Raw genomic sequence first — 26,351 nt, forward strand, 5'->3', positions numbered from 1 at the left:
AGTTTCTGTTGTGTTTGGTGCTGTGATGATGGTGTTGAATCTGCTTTGGTGAAATCGCCAGGCTCAGTGAGAAGGGCCAGCCTTCTTGCAAGCAGCACCCTTGGGTTTTTGAGCTTCTTTGGCTACAACATGTAACATGGGAACTAAAAATGATGACACTGTAAGTCAAATTAATGTGGCGATGATGGGAATTGACTCCTGGATAACCTTTGGAGCTCATGCTCAGCCCCACCTGACAGTGTACTTCTGGCAGCAATGTACCTGTGGTCAGCATTGGGGTTTCCTCTACAATTTCACAGCTACATTGTTGGGTGGGAGGCAGCAATAGCAACAGATGAAAATAACAGTGATAGAGGAGTTTGTTGCTGTTATTAGCAGATAATCTGATTGTAGGCATGTTTTGCTTTTAAATGGCAGTTAGTGAAACCAGATGTTTAGAGGATGGCAAACATGATTTGTTAATAACAAATCTGATTTAAACTCTGGGGTGATTACTTCATCATGCTATACCTGTATACAGGTGAGCCACTTTTTGCTGAATCACTGAATGGTGTGTCTCCCAGCAGCAGTGTTTAGGGGTTTCCCATCTGACAAGTGGGAAGCCGCTAGTAGTGTTCAAGAAAGCTGTCCTATAACATACTAACTAACCTTTGAAACTGGGACACGTTGGCACAGCATGATCTAGTGATCCAAACAGGTGATGGGCAGTGAAGCCCTAGGAAGTTTGTACTGTGCTCTGCTCATAGTTCCTTGTATGAGGTAGAGTGATTAATCTGTTTTCCTTGTGCTCCATTATGCACTTGTGTAAAACGGAGATGTAATGACGCATTTACTTCATAAGGCTGTTGTGAAATTTAAAGAATGAGGATTAATCTTGCAGTGTGAATAAGATTCCCTGCTCTCCCAGTGTTTGATCTCCATTAAATTCTGCAGAATTATGAATGTGGGGGTCACTGCAAAACAATTTCCAGGAAATTGTATAGAAAAGTTCCCTTCTGATGGAAAACTGTTAATATTATTCTCACCTGAAGAGTGGTTCTTTAAGGTATAACTTAATGATTTTTAAAATGCTCCCAGTTACAGCATTTTCAGTTGCTTTATTTCATATTTGCAAAGCTTGGGCTTTTTGCATTATATGAGAAGTTCACCATCAGCATGATCCTGTGGAGTAAGCATTCTCTGGCCTACAGCTCTGCCTCTCCACCTCTTTTCGATTCCAGCTCCTCTGATCCAGAGGCTCCTCCCCTGGTGTGTGATGATCCTGCCATGATCTAGTTGACAACACGGCCCAATAAATGGATTGTATTTGCAGAACGGGGGGAGAGGGGGAAAATTTGCACTGATTTTGTAATCCTCTTTCACAGGAACATGAATAGCATAGGGAATGTGTGTATATTGTATATGTTGTGTATTTTTTAATGTTTTATACAGATTGTGTTTTGAACAGATTATCCAACTCAGCATCTGATGATGTTTGCTGCCTAAATAATGTGGAGCATTTAAAGGGTGCATCTACATAGAGCTTACAGCATATAGCATGTTTGCATTGCGTAGTGGCAGACAATTTTTAGGAAACCTTTGGAAATACCAGATTAATAAAATACTTGAGCTTTTGTAAGTGAGAGATCACGACTGCTGGGTTTTTGTTAGCAGTATTATGTTCAGTTTCCTCTATGACTAAAACAAGTGTTACTGTGTGTCTCATGTCTTCCTTTCTTTAGAAGCAGAAGATGTGGGAGTAGACACACTTAGGAAACTCCCCATGTAACTTCTGTGACTCCCTTAGACCACCCCTGTTAAGCCTAAAATGAGGTTAAATGCTCTTTAGTAAAGTTGCATTAGACCAGGGAGTGTGGAGAACAAAATTGTGTTTATCTTGTGAAAGCAAAAATAATTTCTGTCTTCTGTGTTTTAGTTGTGTAAGTAAAGGTTCATCTCTGTGGTAAGCAGAGGAGAGACAGTGTGCTGGTATGCTAGCAGGAGTTTCTGATTTTTTTAATGTGATTCCCATTAATTTTACTATAATTTAAGCTTATTTTGAGTTTTTCCATTGCAAAACTGTAGCTAATTTCTGCCAACCTCCCAGAAGTACTTCATACTAGAGGACTTCATACGCTGATGATACATAGGAGAAGAAAGTCCATATGAGTAACAGGTACGAAGTACCACTGGTTACACCCTTCAGAATGAAAGACTTAAGGGATCTGGATGCAAGCCAGTCAGGTTTTTTTATAAACTTGGGAATAGCCCCAGCTGACCAATCTGTATCTGGAAATCCAGCTGCCTTTATGTTGAACCATAAGTGTAATTAAAAGGTGTTTCCATGGGTTTTATTGGGGGTAAACTCCAGGAGTTCAAATCCCGGCAATTCATTGTTGACATTGCAATACCACTAGTGCAGCTACATTCCTGAGACTCTAATTGAATCATAGTGTGCTTTTAGGACTTGTTTCTTCTGTTGTACCATTAGGATGCTCTTGCTGTCAAGCTTGTGTTTTGGTTTTTTTTTCACATGCTAACCTTCCCTTAATGTAGCAAAACACTAGGCAAAAAGAGAAAGTATTTTCATATGGAATTTGTAAGGGGTTGAGTTATTCATGGTTGACTTCTCTACATGAAAATGTGTGTGGATGCAGTAGGTACATTCCTAGCTTTTATTAAATTTAATGAATTCATCTTAACAAACTTGATTCTCCTTTGATATCCCAACTATTTGCAGGACTGGGCCAGTGCATGAGAACTGGAAAATAAAATTGACTGTAAACAAGTAAAATTGATGATCCCCTGCCCAGAGGAGACATTACAAAAAGATATGTCAATATTGAAAAACTGAAGTTGTTTTTCAAATTTTAATAACCGCCTCTTTTAATAATCAAATAAATTATGTGACATAGATGAGGAGATATGTTATTATATAATATAGTTACCTTGAAAGCTTTCCAGTAACATAAAAATGGTGGCTTTTGTTTGTATCTTTCAATTCTGTATTCCAGTAAGAATTCTGAAACGTATCTCCAAAGATTCAGGTCATGCACTGGAGACAATGGAGTTATTATTTTTACATGATGTTTTATAGGCAGAAATTAGCGCATTTGACCTTTTCCTGCTCACATTATGTCCTGTTTGTTTTAACCAGGAAAAAGTAGAGTGTATGCATGCATAGCTGATGTCCAGTGCGATCTCCCAGAAGCAGGAAGTCGATTCTGATAGGTACTGTTAGGCTCTTGCACTTTGCATTAGCACTGAGACCCTGTGTTTCCATGAAAACAGAGCCTTCAGTCCATCAGAGTCAATGCTGGCAACAGCAGCGTATAGGTCAACAGTTAAAAGTAATGTAGAAAATCTGTCCTGTTCTCAAATCCTCAGATCCAGATTCACAGTTAATTTGATCCATCTCCAGGTCCTTTGGAGAGAGGGGTAGTCCCAAGTTTCCTCTCCTCACTGCCTCCAGCAACATGTTAACATCAGTCATCGCCTTTGACTCAGGTCTATCAGTTGTGTGGCTGCAGGCTCAACCCTGCAAAAATATTTCTTTTGTTGGATCAATGAGCTCATGGGTAGTTGTGACACAACATGGGTAGATTGACACAACAGAAGTAGTGGGAATGTGCAACTGGAGAGAGGATTGAGTGGGACCATCCCTCTCCAGTGATACTCGCAGGTAGATCAAACTAAATGTATTGTAAATTAGACCCAAGAGCTAGAAGAACAATTCTTTGTAGTCCCTGAGACAAAAGATAATGATATCAAATAATGATCAAAATCACAAATAGGAGGGAAGGAGAGAAAAGAGCAAGAGAAGGAGAAAGACAATTGGAGGTATTATAAGGAAAGGAAATAGGGGAGAGGGAAGTAGCTAGAAAAAGTAGGAAGAGGGATTAGAGAAAAATCAGGAGGCTGTGTATTGACAAATAATAGCAGCAAATGCAGGTAAAAATTAGGAAATGCCTTTCCCTGGTGGTTGAGCACTGTCCTTGGCCTTCAAACATGATGCTTCAGTCTCAACAGTTCTCTCTTTCTGGGCAGAATTGAAATGTCATTGCTTTGTAAACAGTCCACAGGAATAACCTGGAAGCTGAATACCAGCCAAACTGGGTGAAGCAGAGAGGGAATGCTGCAGGCACAAGTTCCGATCCTGAGAAGCATTTATTGCCAAACAGGCATATCCCTGAGCCTGGTGAGAAGTCCCTCTGAAGAGAAGCTGGCGCAGCAGCGAATTTGCTACCTCAGGATGTTGGTTCATAAGTGGGAGGCTGGTGTGGATGTGGCTTTCATAAACCCTTAATCCTGAGGCCGCAGATTTACCCTTTCACTACTGCTTGCTTCTTCCCCATAGGGCAGCCCAGATCACGTGTAGTTCTCCAATTTCGACAACAGGTGGGGCTGGAAAAGCAGGATGATTTAGAGCTTGGTCCTCCTCTCATACCAACAAAGGTTTCAGTGCTGAATCATTTCCAAAAGTAGATATTACCTAAATCCCAATGTGATTCAGTTCCCTTGGCTGACTGTGAATTTCTGAAATCTCCGTACAACTCTTCCTGAGTTCATTCATGTCATTTAAGCTGTAAGAGCTGGGAAAAGTTTATAATAGCAATGCATTTTCTGTGTGGTTGAGAGCAGCTTCCTACAACGGTTTGTTGGGTTTTTTTCTTTGTCATTAGGGATTTAAATTAGTTATCTACTCCATTCGTATTGCAGTTAAGAACTGTGGGAAATGAGGGTATGGTAGAAGTCCCACTAACTGAGACACAGGTGTGAAATTGTTTCCTGTCACTCTGTTTTTACAGCTAATAGAATCTGTGGTTTTGCTTTGTTTTCTGCAGCTCTTCAATGCTGTCAACTACCTGGCAAAAAAGAATACGCGGTTGCTTGTGCTGGGCCGCAAACACATGCTGATTAACTCTTCAAATTGGAAAAGAGAGATTATGGAAGAGATGCAGCATAAGGCACACTTCTTCTTTGCTGAAAATATGTAAGTTGAAGAAAATGACGTAATGGAGATCAACACCTGATTTATGTGGATTTTCCTGTAGTTTTTAGTACCATTTCCAGTATCTCCAGCTCTCTGTGTGTGAAAGAGAAACATCATATCCCTTACTATACTTTCTTCAAAAACCAATACCGATTAAAAGTTGCATTATGAAGAATGTCATCACTTGGAATCGTGTAAGCTGTATGGTTTATTAGGATTTGTAACCATTACAACCATTGCCAAAAAACAGTAGCCTGAACTTACAGAATACCTGATAGCATCAGTGTACAGTTGTGGTTAGCTGTGTAAGCCCTGCAAGAACAGATGAAGTTCGTGCTTGGCTACTATTGCTTGGTAGTCCAGTAGCATGGAGAATCTGGAGCACTGACGTCCTTGCTTCTCCCAGAGGAGGCTATTTCTGTGGATGGAAATAGACCTTCTGCCTCACTAATTTAGGAAGCGTGACCCCTTGCTCTTGTCCAGTCAAGCTGTCCTTGTCTCTAAACTAGGTGACTGAATCTAGCCCAGTGTTCCCTCTCCATGCCCTGCTTTCCTCCTATGAGTCTCAGTTTTTCTTCCGTTTCAGCTTCATCTAAGTTTCTGAGTTGGGCCCTGTTAATCCTTAACCTCTCTTTGCCATTTCTTTTGTCATCCTAGTTTCCAGTACTTCTAACCAAATTTCTTGTCCCAACAGCCAGACCAAGTCTTTTGTGTCTGCCTCCTTGTTCCAGATCTGTTCTCCTTCACACCCCCTGACTCCAGTTCTAGCTCTTGTTCTCTTTGCTGTTGAATTACATTGCTTTCTTTTCCTGCTGTCTGCGCACCAGCAAAGGGGACACTGTTACCCCACGATGGAGACCCTCACTAATCTCATCTATTACAGTAATCCACAGCAATCAAAAATGGTTTCAAGCAAAGTTCTGCTCAGCTTCTCCAGGTATAGGGCAACTCATGCCACTCTCAATGTATTTTTAGAAATTTTTCCCTAAAACTGTTTCAGTTCAATAGCAGCCAGTGTTGAATATATTTTTCAAATAACCTTAGTACTTTTTGGAAGTATATTTACCCATGTAAAGACAAAGACTCACAGATCTGTGATGTTGCCTACGTGACACTTTATTATCAGTTGTGGTGATTGTCTTCCAGCAACACTTTGGGGATATGCTTATGAGTTTTAGCAGTTCTGTTCCACATAGCACTGCATTAAGTTTTGTGGCAAAAGATTATACCGTTGTATTATCAAATTGTGTTAAGAGGGAAGAATGCTCTGTGTAGCACGTAGTCAGTATTTATTGCACTCTAACTTCTGGTGCCCTTTGGTAAGCAGTTCTTTATTTTACCAGGGAACTGGAATGGTGCTGGGATATTCATCAGTGTTGCTGATGAATAAATATCAGATTAGCATTTGATTCATTTCCTGCAACCACTCACTGCCTTGTGAATGACGTCTGTCTTTTCCATTTGTTTTGTTAAGCTCTGAAGATGATGCCTTCTTGTTATATGCCACTCTTCGATCAGGCAAGCATTGCAAGTTTGTCACTAGAGACTTCCTCCGGGATCACAAGGCCTGCCTTTCCGACAGCCTGACACGTCATCTGTTCCGTAAGTGGCAGCGTGGATGCCAAATAGCGTTTTCCCCTTCTGCAGAAGGAAAGCATATACATTTTTCGGTAAGTTTTCTGCTGCAGTCAGAAAGCACACTGAGCACATTCATTAAAGCTACACAATTGCAAACTCTGGAAGCAAAAAGCTGCTTGAAATTATCTAAGAAATGGTTTTGTACCAATGGGCTCAAAAATTCACTGTGTTCACAAAGCATGCCACATGCATGAAAACTCTCAAAAAGACAGGAAATGCTGCTGTAATGTTTACAATGTAAATACAAGTTTGTGTATTTCTATTTCTGTAAAACCTAAGTGCCAGTATGTTTTCATTTATTTTAAACTTTGAAATATCTCCTTTGTAGTACTATTATAAAATATTGTGCTTCTAATGCTAAAGAAATTCTAATAGAACTCTAATTGAATTTCTTTCACTTTTATTTTAAAGAATCAGGAAAATACAGTTATTTCAGTATCCACTGTAATATCAGCCTAACATACATAGGAAGTTTCATGAAGGAAAGCCCAGAACAGTCAGGTTTATAGTCAGTATTCAGTGGCAGAAATTACAGTCTTCCAAGCATAGTATCATCTTATAGCAGAATACTTCTGGTATTGTCTAGGAGACATGTATCCTTGTGAGCCATGAGCAGTACGTTAACAGGAGTGAGGCTGCTGTAAGATTTTCTTAGGGAAAAATTCATCATGTGCTATTTCATATCATGCAGGTTTTTGTTATCTGGTCTGTCTGCATTGTTATTGCCTGCTTAAAGGAATATTGCATCTATGCAGATTACTTTTTCTTGCTGCTCTGGTTAAAACCGTAAAATAATATTCATCATTACAAATAGACCATAGAGATACAATCTTAAAAGAATGACAGTCTTTCGTTCCGTGTTGCCATACATACCTTTCCTTTTATGGAACCAAATACTGAATGTAGGGTTACCTGAGTTAACATGGCTTTAGCTGCACCTCGTTCCTTTCTTTTGTACAAAAGGGCTGGTAATCTTCTATCTTAATTCCCATAGAAATGACTTAGATGATTGACATTCCCAGTCACAGCTGTCTGAGAGGTTATTCTGGACTTTGTCATGGGAAAGCAGACTTCCAAAACTGTACATATAGAGTATAGTATGTTCTGAGAACCAAAGCTGACAACCGGTAATGTTTCTTTTATTTGTGTCATATATGTTGAGTCAGTACACCTGTAACATAATAGACTAGAAAAATAGGTTATTAAATTTGTTCAGCTAGACTCTCTTGAAAGTGTTACATCCTCCTCACCACAGAGCAAGACAGTCTCTAAAGAGGTATACTGGAAGAACAAACACAAAATGTCATTAAATCCTATCAGTTCAAGCCTATAAACGCCACATCCTGAATTAGTTCCCAGATGATTTCATTTAACTGCACAGGAAAACAATTTTGCCATTTCTAGAAAATAATGCATTATGTTGAAATTATTATTATCTGGTGGAGATTGAAGACAGAATTTTAACCATTTATAATGACTCCTAGACCACAGAATACTAAAAGATATTTTAGTTTTTCCTCCAGTACTAAAATTTAGAATTTGTTTGTTCTAAGGAAATAAATGAGAGTTATTAAGGAGATGAATCTATGGAGGTTTATACAATAAATGCTGGATAACTACCTGTAACTGGTATTTTAGTCATATATTGGGTAATGTCTAAAAAAATGCTGCTTTTCTCTGTCTTTATTCAACAGCCTGCTTTACGTTACGACTGTGTGGTACAGACTACAGGTGATACATGGCATATCCCCTATAAAGACTTTTTTGAGGAAAAATATTCCTATCAAGTACCAAGAAAATGGCTCTGCATCCAACAGAAATGATGAACAATGTAACTGCACGTGCTGAAGCTGCCTCTTTTTTTTCTTTTTTTTTTTTGATCACTGTTGCTGACCAGGAGGGCTCAGCAGTACAATTATGGGATTAATGTGTGAGGCCTAGAACTGAAGAAAAAATTCAGTAACTGCATTTTGTCAAAATCATGCCTGCAGTAAATCTGTTAACATCAGTGGTGGTCCAGCAGGGATGAATTACGTCCATTATTTCCATCTTTATGGGTGATTTCTGTGGCTTCTCAAAGTGATCTGAATTAAAACTTGATTTTTCCTCTTGCAGTGTAACTTTTTTGTTTTGTTTTGGGTTTTGTTGTTGGGTTTGGTTTTTTTTTCCCCTCAAGATTTCCACCTACACTGAAATGCATAAACTCTGTACTTCAAATAAATTAAGCAGGACTTGCAAGATACCTCAAAGTCTGTGGGGCTGACCTAGTACGAGTGTTACAGTGTCTGCCACCAGTAAAGAAAACTAATGAGACCAGATGATATGTATACTGTTTGCCAGACACATACAGCCTTAATAGGGCTAATGCTAATTACAATTCATTTGATCATATAGAATGCAAGAGATTTGTTACAGCAACATACATTAAGATTTTGATTGGAAGAACAAGGAAATGACCAGTGGGATATTGTGTGACTCTTTCACACTCTTAAATTTGCTGCTTCTGACAGATTTCATGTCACTGGAATAGTTTGCTTATGGAAATGCATGAATTTTTGGAACACAAATTGATGATAACTAGAAATTTTTACAGGCAACAATAGGATAAAACTGAACTTTGAACACAGATTTCTGTAAAACCTATCCCAAGTTATAAAGCAAGAAAAAAAGTATATATTACAGGAAAAGTGTTCCAAGTCATTATTTCTAAGTGAGTATATAGTAAATGTGTTCATTTCTTGCGCTTACCATTTTAATGCAAGCCTTTCTTCCCCAACAACATAGATTACACATTAATCTCAGATAAAATACCATGGGTTTGTTGCATTTATCTTGTACACTGAAAAATCCTCTATTTGAAACTGAGCTGAACCACACAGATCTTTTTGTATAGTACTTGCAGTTCTGAGCTTTTGTAGTATCCCATGACAAGCTTCCTCAGGACTCTTAGCATTCAAACACATTCCCTGCTATTTTTTTCATGTCACTTGTTCTACTCCAGGTATCAGTTTGTAAACCAGCGGGTGTGATTTGCATACTTTCACATCCTTCAGGTACTGTGCAGAAAGTGTAGATGAGCTGATTAACTCTTCAGGTAATCTGGAACCTTGCTTTCAAATTCATCATCTTGGCAGCATTCATCATAGACCCCTTTTCTGACAGAACATGCCAGCTCCTATGAGTCATCTGCTTTCTGGAGTCCACCAGGGAAAGCGGCGAGATTGGATCTACTTCTCTCACTCATCAAACTGATTTAATTCTAATTTGTCAGAAGATGGGTTTTGCAATTCTGTAAGTTGGAGAACTGCCACATCTCCTTGAAAGTGCAAATTCTGCTTTGTTAAAGTAAGCATCTGCTCCTCTACAGAACTGCTTAATTAGCAACTGTTGCTCTGTAAGAGGGTTACTTACCCTGTATATGAAGCCCCATAACAGCATAAGCTGATGTGAGTCAGTGATGTTACAGTCACAGTTTGGTACTAGCTCTGGTGCTTGTGCAGTCCTAAGCAATTCAGAGCTGGGTCTGCTGAATGCAAACTCCTTGAAAAATTGGGTTTGGCTAGGTCAAGACTAGTGTTGTTTCATTGAACTAGCACCGTTGCACAAGTACCTGTGTAGGAGGGGGGCTGAAATGTCAGGCTGCAGAACATGGGTCCCTGCAACTCTGCCATAGGTCAACTTTAGCTGACCAGAAATTGACATTTTATCTACTTCATTGCCAGACATGTTCATCCACTGAAGTTTGGTTTTTACCTCACGCTGGTCACTAACAGACATGCATAGTATCAACATCTAATTGGAATAAATGCATCCTCTACTTCCTTTTGACTGAGAACAACTTGCCTCATACTGATGATTTGGGCTTCATCTCAAAAACTATTCTTAGAATTACCATAATACCTTCTACATAGTAATACTTCCTCAATACACATTCTAAGTGTATTTAGAAGATAGAACAGAATCTACTTGGTATCTATTACTTTGTATGCAGTAGCACAGTAAAAATCTAAGGATTTTTAATATCTGTCTAGTAGTTTATTAGATTGATGGTCCATGCTGAATGCTGGAAAGGCAAGTCCTCCAATGTTGCAGCAACTGGTACCCCCAAAACTATGGCAAATGACACTGATAACAGAAATCAGAAGGACAAATGCTCAGCTTAGCCTGCCATGTGCTATCAAGATGGAGACTCACTGGCAAGATAGCCTTGAGGCAGACTGAACTGATTCAGGCTGCACTGTAACTGTTTTGTGAACAGCTTCCTCTCCAAGCTCACAGACTTGTTTACTGTTAAAAAACGTCAGTGAGAGCAGTCTGCCTCAGGATCCTGCAACACCGACTTGTGGTGGATCAGAGGTGATCAACACTAAACCAAATATAAATGATTGCTGTGCTGAAACAAACCCATACTTTGCAAGTTGAGGGAATTGCTATGTAGATGGAGAAGACTTCTGGAAGCTATATTCTGAGAGTATCATGATTTCCACTCCATCGTGTCCATGGTACTGAGCAACTATTAAGTCTTTCCTTGGTACAAGTCAAATATGGAATCTCTGGATGCAAACACAGATTTTCTCACTTGGCTACTTTATGGCAAACAGGCTGAATGTTAGATAATTACTTCCATTTTCCTATCCCTTTTTTTTCAAGCGGAAAAAAAAAATCTGACATTAAACTCCAGTGTTATAGAATGGGAGAGCTTTGTACATGTGAGGGTAGAAATCCTCACCCTGGAGAAACAGGTCTTTGAGAGATGTAGAGGCCATAAGACGCATGAGTACTGTGGAAGGGATGCATGGGGATTGTTTAATTATTGTGTCTTACAAAAGTGGTGCCACATGGTTCTGGTAGATAGAAGTTTCAGATAAAAAGTGAGGTTTCAGATGAAACCAGACAACACAGAACGTTATGCTGAGCAACTCTTTGCCATGGCACATTATGAATACAAGAAGTTCATCTGAGTTCAGGGAGAGACCCGCAAGTTCATGAAAGACAAATCCAGCATAGTTTATTAAATAACCAGACACAATCTCTGCCTGCCTTGGGAAGTCCCTCCAGACAGCTGGAGACTAGGGAGTGCCTCATTAAAGGCTCTCTATAGCCTTAACACTTCTTGGGCATTCACATCTGGACATGGAGCATAGGGCTGTGGAGACTTTGCCTCTGACCCAGCAGAGACCATCTTGCATTTTCATGTTCTCCATGTTCCAGTGAGAAGCATCAGAGTTTTAAACACTTCATGTCTGCCCACAAAGTGCTTCCCTAACACAGGAGACAAACTCTGTGTCCTGTAATAAATAAGGAGATTAAAAAGCAAGGTAAAATATACTGAAATATTCAAGTAGACTCTTGACGTAGGGCACACACAAAATGCACCTGTGATCTGCTGTTCCAACAGAAAGTAAGCTCATCTAACATCTTTTAAAACAGAGGTGTGGATATCAAAACAAGAGTTTTGAACTCTTTTGATAACCGACTGTAACAGCCTTCCCACAGGGAGCAGGGGAAATCCAAGAAGCTGAAAGGCAAAAGGAGCGTATATTCTCGAGTTTAAACTTGGGGAATTTCCCTTTGTTCTGGACACCGATTAAAAAGAATCTTTTAACCACCACATTATAATGCAGCTGCGGCAACAATTCCTCATTACGAGTATCTTAAACGTGGGTTTTGAGGTCAGTGTATCCCTGTGCTTTAAAGCTACACTCCCTGAGGAGGAGACGTGGAAATACTGTGCTTAGAAAACGAAGGGCGGTTGTGCTTCCCTGGCTGGTTCCTGAAGGTTCTTTTCTCCGTCTTCTGCCGTTCCCGTGCGTGTTCTCTAGCGCACGTAGGGCGCGTTTCGCTTTTTCGATGAATCAGAAACAGTTCTGCCAGCTCCCAACCCCTTCCCCTTCGCAGCCCCTCTGGTTAAACTTACAGCTGCTGCGTTTCTCTCACGACACAGATGACGTATCGCGATAGGATGGCCCTCAGCCGCACGCATGCCCGCCCACTCCGGCGGCTGGAGGCGGGATGGGAAGAGGGGCCGCCGAGTTGGCGCGTGCGCGGTGAGGGTGATGGAGCGTGACGGTGCGCGAGTGGAGCACGCCTCTGCGTTTGCGCGGCTCGTGTGACCCGGAAGCTCTCCACCGGCTGCTGAGTGCGCGGTGTCGGTGGGGCCCTGCACGCTGTGAGCCCCTCGGTCGCGCCGCCCCGCCCCTCCTCACACTGCCCGCCATGTCCCGAGGCTCCAGCGCCGGTTTCGACCGTCACATCACCATCTTCTCGCCCGAGGGGCGCCTCTACCAAGTCGGTGGGTGTCCGGATACGGGGATGCTGCTGCTGCTGAATTGCCCCGTCACGGGGTCGGCCTGCCCGCGCCGCTTCCCGCCGAGCGGGGCCGCACCGGCCCGGAGAGCCTGCCTCCGCCGAGCCTGGCTGCCTTTGGGGAGGTGGGAGTGTGGCGCTGCCCGCGGCCGAGGTGTCTCGGTTCCCGCTCTGCCTGGCCGCGCTGTGTGCGGGGAGAAGCCCGGTGGGAGCCTGGAGCAGCTGCGGTCACGGCCGTGCCGCCTTGGGGGCCTGGGAAACTGCCTGTTTGCTCTCCCTGAAGTGTCTTTATTTCTTTTTTTGTAGTTTCTCTTGCTAAACTTACAAGCATTGTGTTTTGGAACCTATGAACTTATATAGCTGTTTGAATTAGGACTTGAGCTGCCTCAAATCCTGCATGCCAGAGTAACAAAGCCAGGTTTTGGAGATAACCCATGCTCTCTCCTGTTACACCTGAGTGCAATGTGTTCTGTGCATCATGGCCTGTGAGACAGCAGCAAGCATCCTTTATTTCCAGGCATCTTTGAGCATTCTGCAGTTAAGCTGCAGCGTAGGTTCATCTTGCTTCTTCCTGTAGCCGCTGTAGGCTTAAGCCTTTTATTCTTATTTTTACAGTGTACCAGGTTCTGCAGAAGAGCCTTATGGTGCTCCTTCTGCAGAATACTTTATACCGGCATAGTCAACTTGCAGTCTCTCAGGACAGTTCACTGAGGGTGGAGCTGGAGGATCCTCGTAACAGGGCCAGATGAATTGTTCTGGTGACATCATCCTGATACCTTTTTTCCCTGGAGCTTAGTGGTTCTTCCCCAGCTGCAGTGGCTTCACTGTGTGGCATGTCCATACTGTCATCTGTTCTCCAGCAAAGGAGGTTGCTAGGACCAGGCTGCATGAATTTTCCATGGTAGTCAGTAGTTTCTTTTGTGTCTGCCCTTGAGTTCTCAGGAAGAAGGCTATGTGAAATAGGCTTCATGGGCTGGCAGCCCCGGCTTGAGCAGACTTTTTCCCAAGGAGCAACTAGGAAAGTGCCTGTGGTGTCTATACGCAGGTAGCAAGTTACCTGTACTAGGTACCTGGAGTTTGTATAAGGCTCGTGTGTGACTTGCATAGTAAGCCTTCTACATATGGATGGTAGGGACGGTACTTTCTCATAGAGGATGTCAGTGGTTCTGACCTTCTGTTGCCATTAGAACAGGCTGGTTGGTCTGCATCACCTTTCTGGCTGTTCTCTGTTTCATACTTTGTGTTGGGAATGGTTTCTGCATCCTGTAGTAGAGGAAACCGAGCCTTAGTTTTCTACCTCCTGGGTGTATTCAGCAATTAAGTTAATGTATGAAAGATGTGCATTCCCTCCATAGTTTTTACCGGCTTCATAGAACCAAGTCTCTGCACGTGTATTTGAGAACTTCTGCACACAGCCTGAAGCTGTCTTAAAGATATTTTAAGTACTAATATGCTGTGAGAATTAAAATACATAGATGTGCATAGTTAACTTCAAGCAAGAATGAGCTCACTTTTCCCACTGCCAGGCTGGTAACTCTGGCATGGTGCCACACTAGTGTCTCTGTAGGTCAGTATTTAGCCACCGCATGGGCAGAAAGCTCACATTTGCTTTTGGTCAGATATCAGAATCTAGCTGCCTTTCTTCCCTCCCTTCCCTTGTGAAGCTCATGTGCCTTTAAAGTGATCTCATATTATAGAATCATAGAATAGTTAGGGTTGGAAAGGACCTTAAGATCATCTAGTTCCAACCCCCCTGCTATGGGCAGTGCTTCACCCTGACCATGTCACCCAAGGCTCTGTCCAGCCTGGCTTTGAACGCCGCCAGGAATGGAGCATTTACCACTTCTTTGGGCAACCAGTTCCAGTGCCTCACCACCCTCGCAGTAAGGAACTTCTTCCTTATATCTAACCTGAACTTCCCCTGTTTAAGTTTAAACCCATTACCCCTATCACTACACTGATCCAGTGTCTATCACAACATAGATGTGTTAGAAAAGTATAAGTTATTTTGTATGTGTTTCTTACTGCTTTTGTTAAAATCCCTCAGAGCATCAGTGTTATCTTGCCACCTATTAGTTCCTGTCTTCAAGTGTGATGCTTCATCTAAGTGGGATTTTGGTAGGTGAAGAAAATAATTATGGTCAAATTTGTGAGTGTTTGTGATGTTTTCAGGGAATAGCGAGGGATGGCTCTTCTCAGAAAACATATGCAGTGCTACTGAAATACTTAAAGTAGCAGAAAACAGACTTAAAACACCACTAGCCATTTGCATTGGGTATACATTAAGAGCCACTTCACTTTTTGGCTTGCCTCTGAAAACTGAGCAATGCAGATGATACTAAGAATGGCGCAAGAGGGGACCACGGTTCAGTCAACAACCCTGATTGTCACTACTTGTGAGCAAAGCCGGTTTGTGAGGGCACCTATTCCTGCTCCCACAGAATGGTTGAGGTTGGAAGGGAACTCTGGGGATCATCTGGTCCAAACCCCTGCTCAAGCAGGGTCACATAGAGCCGGTTGCTCAGGACCACCCCCGGACAGCTTTTAAATGTTTCCAAGGAGGGAGACTCCACAACCTCCACAACCTGTGCCAGTGCTTGGTCACCTTCACAGTAAAAAAGTGTTTTCTCGTGTTCAGATGGACTCTGCCGTGTTTGTGCACATTGTTTCTGGTCATGTCCCTGGGCACCACTGGAAAGAGCCTGGCTCTGTCTGTCTTCACACCTTCCCTTCAGGTATTTGTACACACAGATAAAAAAGTGTTGCAGAGCCCTGGCCTGGGGCTTCAAACATGACTAGGCTGTGGGCAGTACTAGTTTATGTCTCACTGGGTTCTGTGCTTTGCTGCAGGCTAGCACTGGTCATCCTGGGGAAGGCAAGTGAACAGGTGAGTGGAGTTGTGCATCTAGCAGAAAGGGAGAACATTCCTTATGGCATGTTTGGGTAACCAGTAAATGCTCTGGTGCCTGTAAGTAATAAATACAGTGCCATGAATACATGGCGGTCAGCTCTTCCACAACACTGACTCGGCAGATTGAACATCAAGACCCTGGTATTGCAAGAGTAGGTTGTAATTTTCAGATTATTCCTCTTCTCTTGTGCAGTTTCTTCCATAGATCTGAATGCAGCTTTTAAAACAGATGAGTTTCTTGCCTCCCCTATTTTAGAAGATAGTTTTAGCATCTAGACATATTCTAAATTCAAGTTTCATTCACATAGCTAAGAGAGAATTCATCTGCATTTAGCTGCAGCCTGAAACCTGCCTCTGCTAACCAGATAGTAGGAAGTTTTGTACGTTTATCATATATTGCTGGATAAATAATCTATAAAGTTGTTGTTCCTGAGGCTTTTGAAACCATTAATCAAGGGAAATTTACTTCATGGATCACATAAAGTAAATCATAATCCATTATATTTATCTGAATAATGCTGTTTAGTTGGGGTGTGCATAGGTTTCATTTTCAAAAGTGAACAAAAGCATTGCAGGGTTTGAATGTCAAGTTAGAAAATGTGATAGTAAGGTTAAACCCCATCTTCTGTGCCTGGTCCATCATTTCTGTTTTCATCTGTATCAGTTAAAATCTACAAAAGAAAAATTACATCTTTGCAGTGATAACAATGCTTGAAATACTAAGCTTCTGCATGTTAAAAAACACTGAGGATTTGCAGTTACTGTAGGTAAAGGTTGGACCACTTCGGTTAAGGACAGCGCAACTGCTTTGTTTTAAAATAAATCCTATTCCTTTTAAGCATTCCAACTGAACAAAAAGGCAAGTTACTAGAAATATTTGAAGGAAGCAGTGGTAGTGGTTTTGTGAAGAGAGTCAATTAATTCAGTTCTCAGTTCCGATCAGAAACTTATATGCATTTTACTAAAGACCTTAAAGACACCAAGTGTTGTGAAGTATTAAAGTATTAAAAAAGCCAGAACTTGGTGAGATTTCTATGTTAGGGGAAGGTGTCAGACTTAATTGTTCTGGTATCTCTAACACTGTTTTTTAATTAACATTTACGTATTTTTCTAGAATATGCGTTTAAGGCCATAAACCAAGGTGGACTTACATCTGTCGCTGTTCGTGGGAAAGATTCTGCAGTAATTGTAACACAGAAGAAAGTACCTGTAAGTAGATTGGTTTTGGGAGTGGGGGGGACTGGAAGGAGATGAGAAAAAAGGTGTGGGAGGTGAGACTTTGATGTTATATTGATTACCACTGACCTGTATTGCTGCTTGGATTGATTATCTTACTATCACTCTGCTTATTACAAGTTCTAGCTCCATTTAGTGTTCAATTGTACATTTCTTCACTAAGTACTGTAAGTACTGGTTTTCTCTTTAGCTGTGGGAGGGATGAAGCTAAAACAGTAAGTTGGTCCTGATGTACATACATACATGCATGCATGCATGCATGCATACATTTCTCTGGCTTGTAAGGGCAGTAAGGTCCATAATCAGTTTCATGATTTCTTTAATTCCCACTCAGACATTGTACCAATAGCTAGTAGAACTATTTCATGAGCATTTCAGCAGAGTGGTGATGACAAAGCAGGAAAACCTTGTGTTTGAAGGAAAGTATGCAATAGGAGCTGTTGTGCTTTGAGCCCAGACAGTAACTAGGTACCATGCAGCTGCTCATTCACTCTCATTCCCTCCCCAGCCCCCAGTGGGATGGCAGAGAGAATTGGTAAAAAAATGTAAAAACTCATGGTTTGAGGTAAGAACAGTTTAATAATTGAAAAATAAAAGTAAAATATAATAAAATAATAATAGAAAATAGAGAAAGCAATAAACCCCACTCCCTCCAAGGAAGATGCCCAGCTTGTTCCCAGGCAGCAGTCAGCCACTCCTGGCCAACTCCCCCAGCTTTATATACTGAGCATGACACTGTAGTAAGGAATATCCTTTTGACTAGTTTGGGTCAGGTGCCCTGTCTCTGCTCTCTCTTGGGTTCTTGTGCCCCTCCTCACTGGCAGAGCATGAGACATTGAAAAGTTCTTGATCAAGGTAAGCGCTGCTGAGCAACAACTAAAATATTGGCATGTTGTCAGCATTGTTCTCAGACTAAAGCCAAAACACAGCACTGCACCAGCTACTAGGAAGGAAATTTACTCTATCTCAGCTAAAATGAAGGCACAAGCACAAGTTTTTGTATTTTGTGTTTTCAAAGTTTTTTTTCAAAGGGAAAAGGACTTTGATGTTGGTCATGCTGTAGCTGTCATCCTTTTCCAGATATTACAGTTTTATCTTCCCTATTCTCCTGTTTCTTTTCATGCCTATAGCAGTAAGTAGTGGTGAGACTGAAAGGCAATTTTTAGCTGTTAGTTGATCCTTTTGGGCTTTTCTGTAGATACAGGAGTATTCCAAGTCTGGTTTTTGGGGTTGGTTTGTTCAGGGTTTTGTTTTTTTTTTTACTCAAAGGACAGTGTTTTCTATTAGTTTATTTCTGTTTCGTCTTTAGGACAAGTTACTGGATTCCAACACAGTGACTCATTTATTCAGAATTACTGAAAACATTGGCTGTGTGATGACAGGAATGACAGGTATTTATTTCACTATCTTTTTAAGTACCTGAAGCGTGTAGTTTGCCAACTTTGCGTCAGATAAAACAAACGAGTGCTCTAGGAGATTTGTTCCACTCAGTCTGGTTTTGGAAAACTTGTCTAGTTCTGATATATGCATGTAAAGGTGACTTAAGGTTGACCCTGGAATTTGCATTCTCAAGTGATGCTAGCAATAAACATGGTACAAGTTCAGTGAAATTAATATTGGTTCTTCCTGTCTAGCTGACAGCAGATCTCAGGTGCAGAGAGCTCGCTATGAGGCTGCTAACTGGAAGTACAAGTATGGCTATGACATCCCTGTGGATATGCTGTGTAAAAGGATTGCAGATATTTCTCAGGTCTATACACAAAATGCTGAAATGAGGCCTCTTGGTTGCTGTAAGTATAGTGTATGAAATTAATCTTTTCTGTTTCTTGTCTAAGCTTGCAACTTAAAGTATAAGAAATTCTCACCCGTTTTCAAGTTGTGCAAGATACAGATGTAACTGAATAAGTAAGAGGGATGAACAGCCAAGTGAGAGAGCAGTGTTGGAAGTCTTGAATTGGAGCCATGACTTTGCCGTTGAATCAGCATTTGAATTGGAGTAAATGATTTAGCATATTTAAAATGTGCAATCCTATTTCACCTTGGCTTCTGGGGCTGTGCTTGTGCAGATTTTCTGCATCTTAATCATGCAGATTAAGGATGAAAATCTGCATGATTTTTGCTCTTAACCATGATATATGTAATGTAGAGAAGTGCTTAAAAATATTTCACATGCAAGCATTTCTGCATCAGTCTTGTATAATAACAGCAGATGCAGCTTAAATTACACAGATGTGTGCAGAGTTGGTTTTTGTAGGTATTCCTGGTCATCTGTGTGTTCTGAGGTTGGTTCTGACTTGTTTTTTCTCTTACATTTGGCTGTGGGCAAATTATAACTGTACCGTTAGACTGTCTGGGTTTCTTTTTGCTTGCTTGGTGGGTTTTGGGTTGTTTTGTTTTTTTTGGGGGGGGGGTGGGGGGCTATGGTGTGTTGTTTTTTTGTTGGGTTTTTTTTTTTTTTTTTTTTTTTCTCTTCTCTCCACTAAGTGGAATAGTTTCAGAATTGGTGAATCACTTCTCGTAATCGTAGTAGGCACCAGCACTTCTCACTACAGAAGTAACAGTCATGGTTGCACCACGGTTTCCATGATGGGGCAATTTTCCTATGTTTGTGATGTTCAGGAATGATTGTTTCTTTCTTCCCTTGGCATTTCCCCATGCCTTCATACTACTGGAAAGTGATTTTTGGTGTTGGGGTTTTTTTTTTTTTGTTTTTTTATTTTTAAGTAGATGAAAGCAAATATCTTAATTCTCCTTTAGGTTTTTTTGAAAAGATGCTGGGAGATTGTTTATCTGTTGTAGTAATAACGGCTCAAGCTTATCAGCTGTAACTACTAGTTAAGAGTTTCACAAGTGTAAAGTAAAAATTATTTAAAACCTTAATCCTGTTCTGGGATTTTTTTGTTGTTGTTTTGCTTTTGAGTTATTTTTAACATGCCTGTTGAGTCTATACAAATCTAGAAGTGTGGGTGAACATAGATGCATTTCAGTGATGTGACCAGTTTGTTGCATCCAACTTGAAGCACTTAATCAGATGATCTTCAAAGACACAGTTCTATGTTCTGTTATTTCCACATTCCACTATTTTTCCAGATTTTTTTTTTTTTTTTAGTATGAAGAGAAGAGGAAAAGGGATGTAATGCAGAGCTTTTCAGGATTGCAGTCAAGACATCTAAAGTTGATCTTTTAATATTTCCATTAATTTCAATATATTTGTAAAGTTGCTTTCTGGTGGAAAGCACCTGTTAATAGAACTATTGTTTACACTTTTAAAAGTGCCGTATGGTAAGCAGGATGTGAATCGTGGCTGGGTTAACTTTGTATTGGGGCTGAATAGTCTTTCCTGACTTTGTGGTTCTCTACACACATGGCAAAACTGTTTCTACATTTAATGAGGAGCCTTCTTTGGTAATGACAGAAATCTAGTTTGCACTAAATGGAGTTGCATGCGTGTTCAGAAGATGCTGGTAACAAATGGCGAATTGGAGATAAAGAGGAAATCGCAGCTCTTGGTATGGGACTGGTTCCCTAAAATGTACTGCTGTGCATGCACGATTTTCACAGGGGGGGAGTATCTAGTCTGTTCTTTAGCTTAATGAAATTGCTAAAATTGGGGTAAGAAATAAATTAACAAATTTTCTCTTCAAGGTATGATTTTGATTGGTATCGATGAAGAACACGGCCCTCAGGTATACAAGTGTGATCCAGCAGGTTACTACTGTGGATTCAAGGCCACAGCTGCAGGAGTAAAGCAGACAGAGTCAACCAGTTTCCTTGAAAAGAAAGTAAAGAAGAAATTTGATTGGACATATGACCAAACAGTAGAGGTAGGGCAGCAGAAGGAATTAAAGATCTGTTAAAGTATTTTTAATGAACATGCTGTGTGTGGGCTTTTGATGCAGAGGAATGCAGTGAGGCATTTCCTGTTTTCTTACAGTTCTGTATTGCTGCCAGAGCAAATACAGCTGCTCTAACCAGAGAATCTTTTGGAGGTATTCTGCAAATGTTTGAATGGTCATCGAATCTGCTTTACGTTAGCTGAAGCAGAATCTATAATTCTAGTACTTCCACTGTAGCGGGTGATTGGTTACTACAATGCTTGATTCTGGGGATACCAGTGCAATTTCCACTTAGTGGCACTTAAAACAGTCATTGTGTTAGAAAGCGTTTCAAACAGGACATGGCAGTGCTTGTCTGTCAGTTTAGTAAACATAACAGTTCTCACACTGAGCATCACAGCTGGTGTTCAGGGCCCCTTAAAAAGATGTATCCCACTTATAAAATAGGCTAATGAACTTAGTTTATAAATCGTCCTTGATTTTTCACTTACGCTATAGAGATCTGTCTAAACAGTCCTTTTTTTGTGGCATACCTGTTTCCCCTGTCAGGCCTTGTACTTCTCTCATAATCATAGCAGCCTTCCAGTATCTGAAGGGGTGTTTATAAGGATGATGAGGAGGGACTCTTCATTAGGGACTGTAGTGACAGGACAAGGGGTAATGGGTTAAAACTTAAACAGGGGAAGTTTAGATTGGCTATAAGGAAGAAATTCTTTACTATAAGGGTGGTAAGGTGCCGGAATGGGTTGCCCAGGGAGGTTGTGAATGCTCCATCCCTGGCAGTGTTCAAGGCCAGGTTGGACGAAGCCTTGGGTGGCATGGTTTAGTGTGAGGTGTCCCTGCCCATGGCAGGGGGGTTGGAACTGGATGATCTTAAGGTCCTTTCCAACCCTAACTATTCTATGATTCTATGTTACGTTTCCTGCATCACAAGATGAGCAGTTGAAATGTAGAATAACATCCTAACAACTGATGCCCCTGTAAGATTATTGTATTGAGATCGCTGTGAGTGCTTTGCAGATTTAGACCTTCAGCTAAATTACTTGTGAAATCTACATTGCTGTGAAAGTACCATTTAACCAGAAAGTTCTTCAGCATAAATTCATAAGGCTTAAGTGTATATCTTAGTAAGTACGGATTTCCTTAGTATGTGAGTTCTTTGATCCTGAAGGGGATAAATAATCATATCATACTGAAATTGAATGTATTTGCAGTTACTTCAGAGAGCCTTTCTTATCCTGGCTAAATATTTTTCACATTTTTCTACGCTGCTTGATTATTTTGTGCATGCCTCTTGTTGAGAGGTAGATGAAACAGTCTCTTCATTTTCTTGTTCTTAATTCATAAAACCTCCATGGCATGCTGCAAATGCGTACTTGGTAATTAATCTGGCAGTCAAATCCTGGATGCGCTTCTATACCTTTTGTTGTCTTTTTAAAAGTGCTGAGATTGTGAATCAGACACTGTTACTCTAAAAGTGGGCAGTGACATGGAGAAGCAAGTCTCAAGCAGAAACAAGAATCATGTTTTTGTTGTGCTCTTTGCACACACGCACATACGCTCCCTTTCTTTTTTTTAAAGCTTGTGGTGCAGTAGAGGTACTGCTCCAAGGGTAAGAACTCAGTTTGGATTTTCTTAGTTTAGTGGGGTTTTTTTAACAACTTAGCAGCCTTCTGATAATACATCTTATATAGTCTTATAAAAATATTGCAGAATCAATATATTATCATACTGAAAATAAACTTTATCTTGTCTGGTGTTCTACACTTACTGACACTTTGCTGATCAGTATTAAATGGCAGCATGTCAAAATAACTGATTTGATAAGCATCTAGCCATATAGCTGTTCTATGAAACTTCTTTTTGTGCTCAATCATCATTTTAATGATACAGCTGTAGCATTATTATGACCCTACTGCAGGGTTAAGTATGAGCGAGGTTACAAAGAACACCTTTTAAAACAGTTGATGATTAGGGTGCAACAAAACATAAGTTAAGCCATGATGAAATACAGCTTTTAAAAACAGCCAACATAATTTTAGTTACCAGAAGAAAAAGGCAAGATGGAAGCTACACAAGTGACATGTGCTTTGGGTAATTTTGGACTGTAATACTGATGTCTGTATTATTTGCCACTAATGAAACATGTTCTTTTTTTGGGACCTGGGCTTTTAATCTTCTCATGACAAAGTTTGGGTTTTGTTGTGTGGGGTTTTTGTGTTATGAAAACCACATATTCCTCTGTTTTTTGTAGATTGGGGTTTTTAGGGAGAGGACTGGGGTGGGACTGTATTCTATAACAAGGGGAAGCTATTTGAAACTTTTCAGCTAAGGTTTTGAGGTGGAAGGAAATAAAACTAGAAGGAAGGGTAGTTGTGAATGCTATGTCTATTAAAAAAAATACCAAACCTTAGGGCTTTCTGTTTAATGATAGGGGTTTTTGTCATCTTTCAGACAGCAATAACGTGCCTGTCTACTGTACTATCCATTGATTTCAAACCTTCAGAAATAGAAGTTGGTGTAGTTACAGTGGAAAATCCTAAATTCAGGTAAGTGATCAGTGTTATAAAACTTGGTGTGTGTTTCTCTAGTTGTGTGCAATTAGTTTGAACTTCTTTGTAATGATAAGTCAAGAAAAAAAAAGTCAGAAGTTGAAGTTTTTGATGTTTTTTTTCTTGTAACTCTTCAAAATGTGTAGGTATATAAAACATTGTTAAAAAACACATAGCACAAAACACATTTTTAAAACATTTGACAAGGTTAAAGGATGTCAACAAAAGTATTATCTTTTGTTTCTTAAAAGGGTATTGCTTTATGTGATGATTAAAATGTAGTTACATCTGGTATAGGTGGTTTTCCATGCTTAAAGGAATAAAGATTTTTCTTTGTACTAGTATATGAAGTCCACTTCCAGATCATAGTCAGGACAACTAACACAGTGAAGTCTGTTTTTATACAAGGGAAAATTTTGCAAATCACTTAGGTTTTTTTATCTTTTTCTAAATGGGATCTTTAAATTATTCTTGCTCATCTTGTAATTGCAGCCGTTTTTAACATCTCCAGTATATAGTTAACACCTTATGAATTTGTATTCTTTGAAATGCTATATATATTTGGCAAGATTAAAAGATCCTGGGTTTAAAAATCACTGCAATGATATGAAACTGTCTTGAACTTCTACCTTCTGAGTACACTGCATTCCCACCTCGCATGAAAGCAAGACGCCTGCTATTTTCTCCTTTCCCTGTTACTGCCTGAGTCTGAGTGCAGTGCACTGTGTGCAACAAACTGAAATCTTGCTGCTGAGGGCTATACCTCATGTCAGATACAGTGTCCCTGATGGTCTTCGCACAACACAATGTATATCTATGGAAGTATGCATGAAATGTGGGACAATACATTCTGGGGCTTTTTTGTTAATGCAAAAAGACCCTCTGGGTGTGTATTACCAAAAATTTAGGTAAGTCTGGCTTACTGCAGAAGAGTGCAGTTATTTCTGCCTTAGCCTTTTTTTTTTTTTTTTTTTTTTAATTATATACATTTTAGTATATACTATTTTTAAAAAATTGAGAAGAGAGGGACAGCTAAGTAGGGAAGGAAGGTCCTCTGCTGCTTTGGTTTAGCTACTTGGTAGGTGGGGACTGGAGAGAGGCTTCAAAGCTTTAAGTCTAATGTGTTTAAAGTTGACATGGTGATGACAGGTGGTTTTGCATTTGGTGTGTGTTGAGGACAACAGAATAGCATAGATTTTTTTTTTTTTTTCTTTTTTGAGAAAGCATGCAAGGAGCTGAATTACTGCTTTTTTCTACTGCTGCTCAAGGGTCAAGTGCTAGCTTTCTGGCAACCTTCACTTACCATTCCATGTCCTTTTCAGGAAGGATAAATAACAAGTAGAGGGAGAAGGCTGTGAAAACCTGTGTCCCCCTTGGAGTATCATACTAATTACCATAGCTATTCTTCTCACAAGGTCCCAGCTCACAAATATATTAGTCATAAGGAATGAGGAATGTTGTTTTACCTTTTGTTACCTCTTTGCTTTCTAGTGCCTTTGATTCTTCCTTTGTTTTTAAAATGAATTGGAATGTTGGCTTGTGGCCCTAACAGCAGGGCTTTTTAAAGGGGTGAAAGATGCATTGTATATAACTTATATGTGTAGGTACTGGGTTATAATATTGGAGTTTAAGGTGAAGAATCATTTAAGCTATTTAAGATTTCATTTTATTCTTTCAGGATCCTTACAGAAGCAGAGATTGATGTGCACCTTGTAGCTCTGGCAGAGAGAGACTAATTAGCATTCCCATTTCCATTGTCTGTGCTTCTGGCCTGGTTATTTGGTGAAATGAAAACACTTATTAATGGCTTTAGATTATGGGTGGAAAACTGTATTCACTATATGATGTATTTTACTCTGTACAAATAAAACAGAGGTTTTTGAAATACTTAGTGTCTCCTTTTAATGTAAATTTTTTAACTTTCAGTTCTGTGAAATTATTATCAAAATGCTTCATGACTTTGAATGTTTCTGTGGTTTTTCTTGCTTTTTAGTTGTATTTTAAGAGAAATTTTATACTCTGCATGATATTTCTTATCTGAGCTATTTGGCTCCTGATGTAAAGTTTTATATCGGATTATGTGGTGTGTATGTCTTGAGATAAATTCTCTTCTTGCCCTGATACAGAAAGGCTTGTAACATTACTGGTTTAACTGTGGGGAAATTCAGATGATCATTAATATTTGCTCAGGTTTGTATGAGAATAATACAAATATTATTTGTATTTGTATTTGTATGAGAATAATACAAATACATTTGTATGAGAATAATACAAATACATTTGAAAAATGTTAAAGGAAAAAACTTGAGCTGCAGTTCCCAGTGCATTCCTTTAAACCGATTTATTTCGGGTGCAGGTAGTGAATTTAATAGAAGTCTGCTATTAAGATCTTTGAATCTAACATTTATTTAGGGAAATAGATTGTGTATGTAGTACCCTTTGCAATTTTGGCTGCCTGTCACCTACCTGGTTTTGAGGCATTGAGCAGCGCTGAAAGCAATGTTGGGGCTGGATGGGGCGATAGACAAAGTCCATTAACAAGAATGTGCCTGGGAAGGAACTCCCGTTGCTCCTTCGAAGTTCTGGGTTAGGAGAAAAGATAACTGCCAAAATTAGAGTCAAGGTGAAGAAAAATGTGTTTTTGTTTTGCTGAAACTGAAGAGGTTTCAGTCTCAGCAGCAAAAAGGGATATGAAGTTATGAGGAAGGAGACACTGAGGAGAAAGGGAAGATTACTAGACATTTTTAGCTGCTGGGTGGACATGGGAGTCATCCTGGAAGAATGCCAAGCTAATACAACCTACCTCTTTACCTTCAGTTCTGTCATGCTAGTCCTGTATTTGCTTTAATTACTCCAAAATTCTTGCTTTACAGTTAAAGCCCCTTGAATGTGTATTTTTC

The 26,351-nt window shown here is 40.1% G+C and overlaps 2 protein-coding genes across 3 annotated transcripts in view; both read left to right on the top strand.

Moving 5' to 3' along the window:
- PRORP (protein only RNase P catalytic subunit) overlaps positions 1–8,730 on the top strand; it is a 46,613-nt gene extending 37,883 nt beyond the window's left edge. For both annotated transcript variants that reach the window (XM_062623339.1, XM_062623330.1), the window contains exons 6-8: positions 4,824–4,972; positions 6,447–6,642; positions 8,305–8,730. In XM_062623339.1, coding sequence (XP_062479323.1) covers positions 4,824–4,972; positions 6,447–6,642; positions 8,305–8,433 — 474 coding nt within the window. In that variant the 3' untranslated portion in view covers positions 8,434–8,730. The remainder of the gene's footprint in view (positions 1–4,823; positions 4,973–6,446; positions 6,643–8,304) is intronic.
- Positions 8,731–12,710: 3,980 nt separating this feature from the next.
- PSMA6 (proteasome 20S subunit alpha 6) lies at positions 12,711–25,338 on the top strand. The gene is made up of 7 exons (XM_062623362.1): positions 12,711–12,902; positions 16,942–17,036; positions 18,373–18,454; positions 18,698–18,853; positions 20,709–20,887; positions 23,354–23,448; positions 25,130–25,338. Exons 1-7 carry the CDS (start codon positions 12,827–12,829, stop codon positions 25,185–25,187), a joined length of 741 nt encoding a protein of 246 aa, XP_062479346.1. The 5' UTR covers positions 12,711–12,826; the 3' UTR covers positions 25,188–25,338.
- The last annotated feature ends 1,013 nt before the right edge of the window (positions 25,339–26,351 follow it).

This window comes from Pezoporus occidentalis, unplaced genomic scaffold (genome assembly GCF_034315485.1).
Source record: "Pezoporus occidentalis ecotype Australia unplaced genomic scaffold, CSIRO_AGI_Poc_V1 ctg108, whole genome shotgun sequence".
Taxonomy (NCBI): Eukaryota; Metazoa; Chordata; class Aves; order Psittaciformes; family Psittacidae; genus Pezoporus; species Pezoporus occidentalis.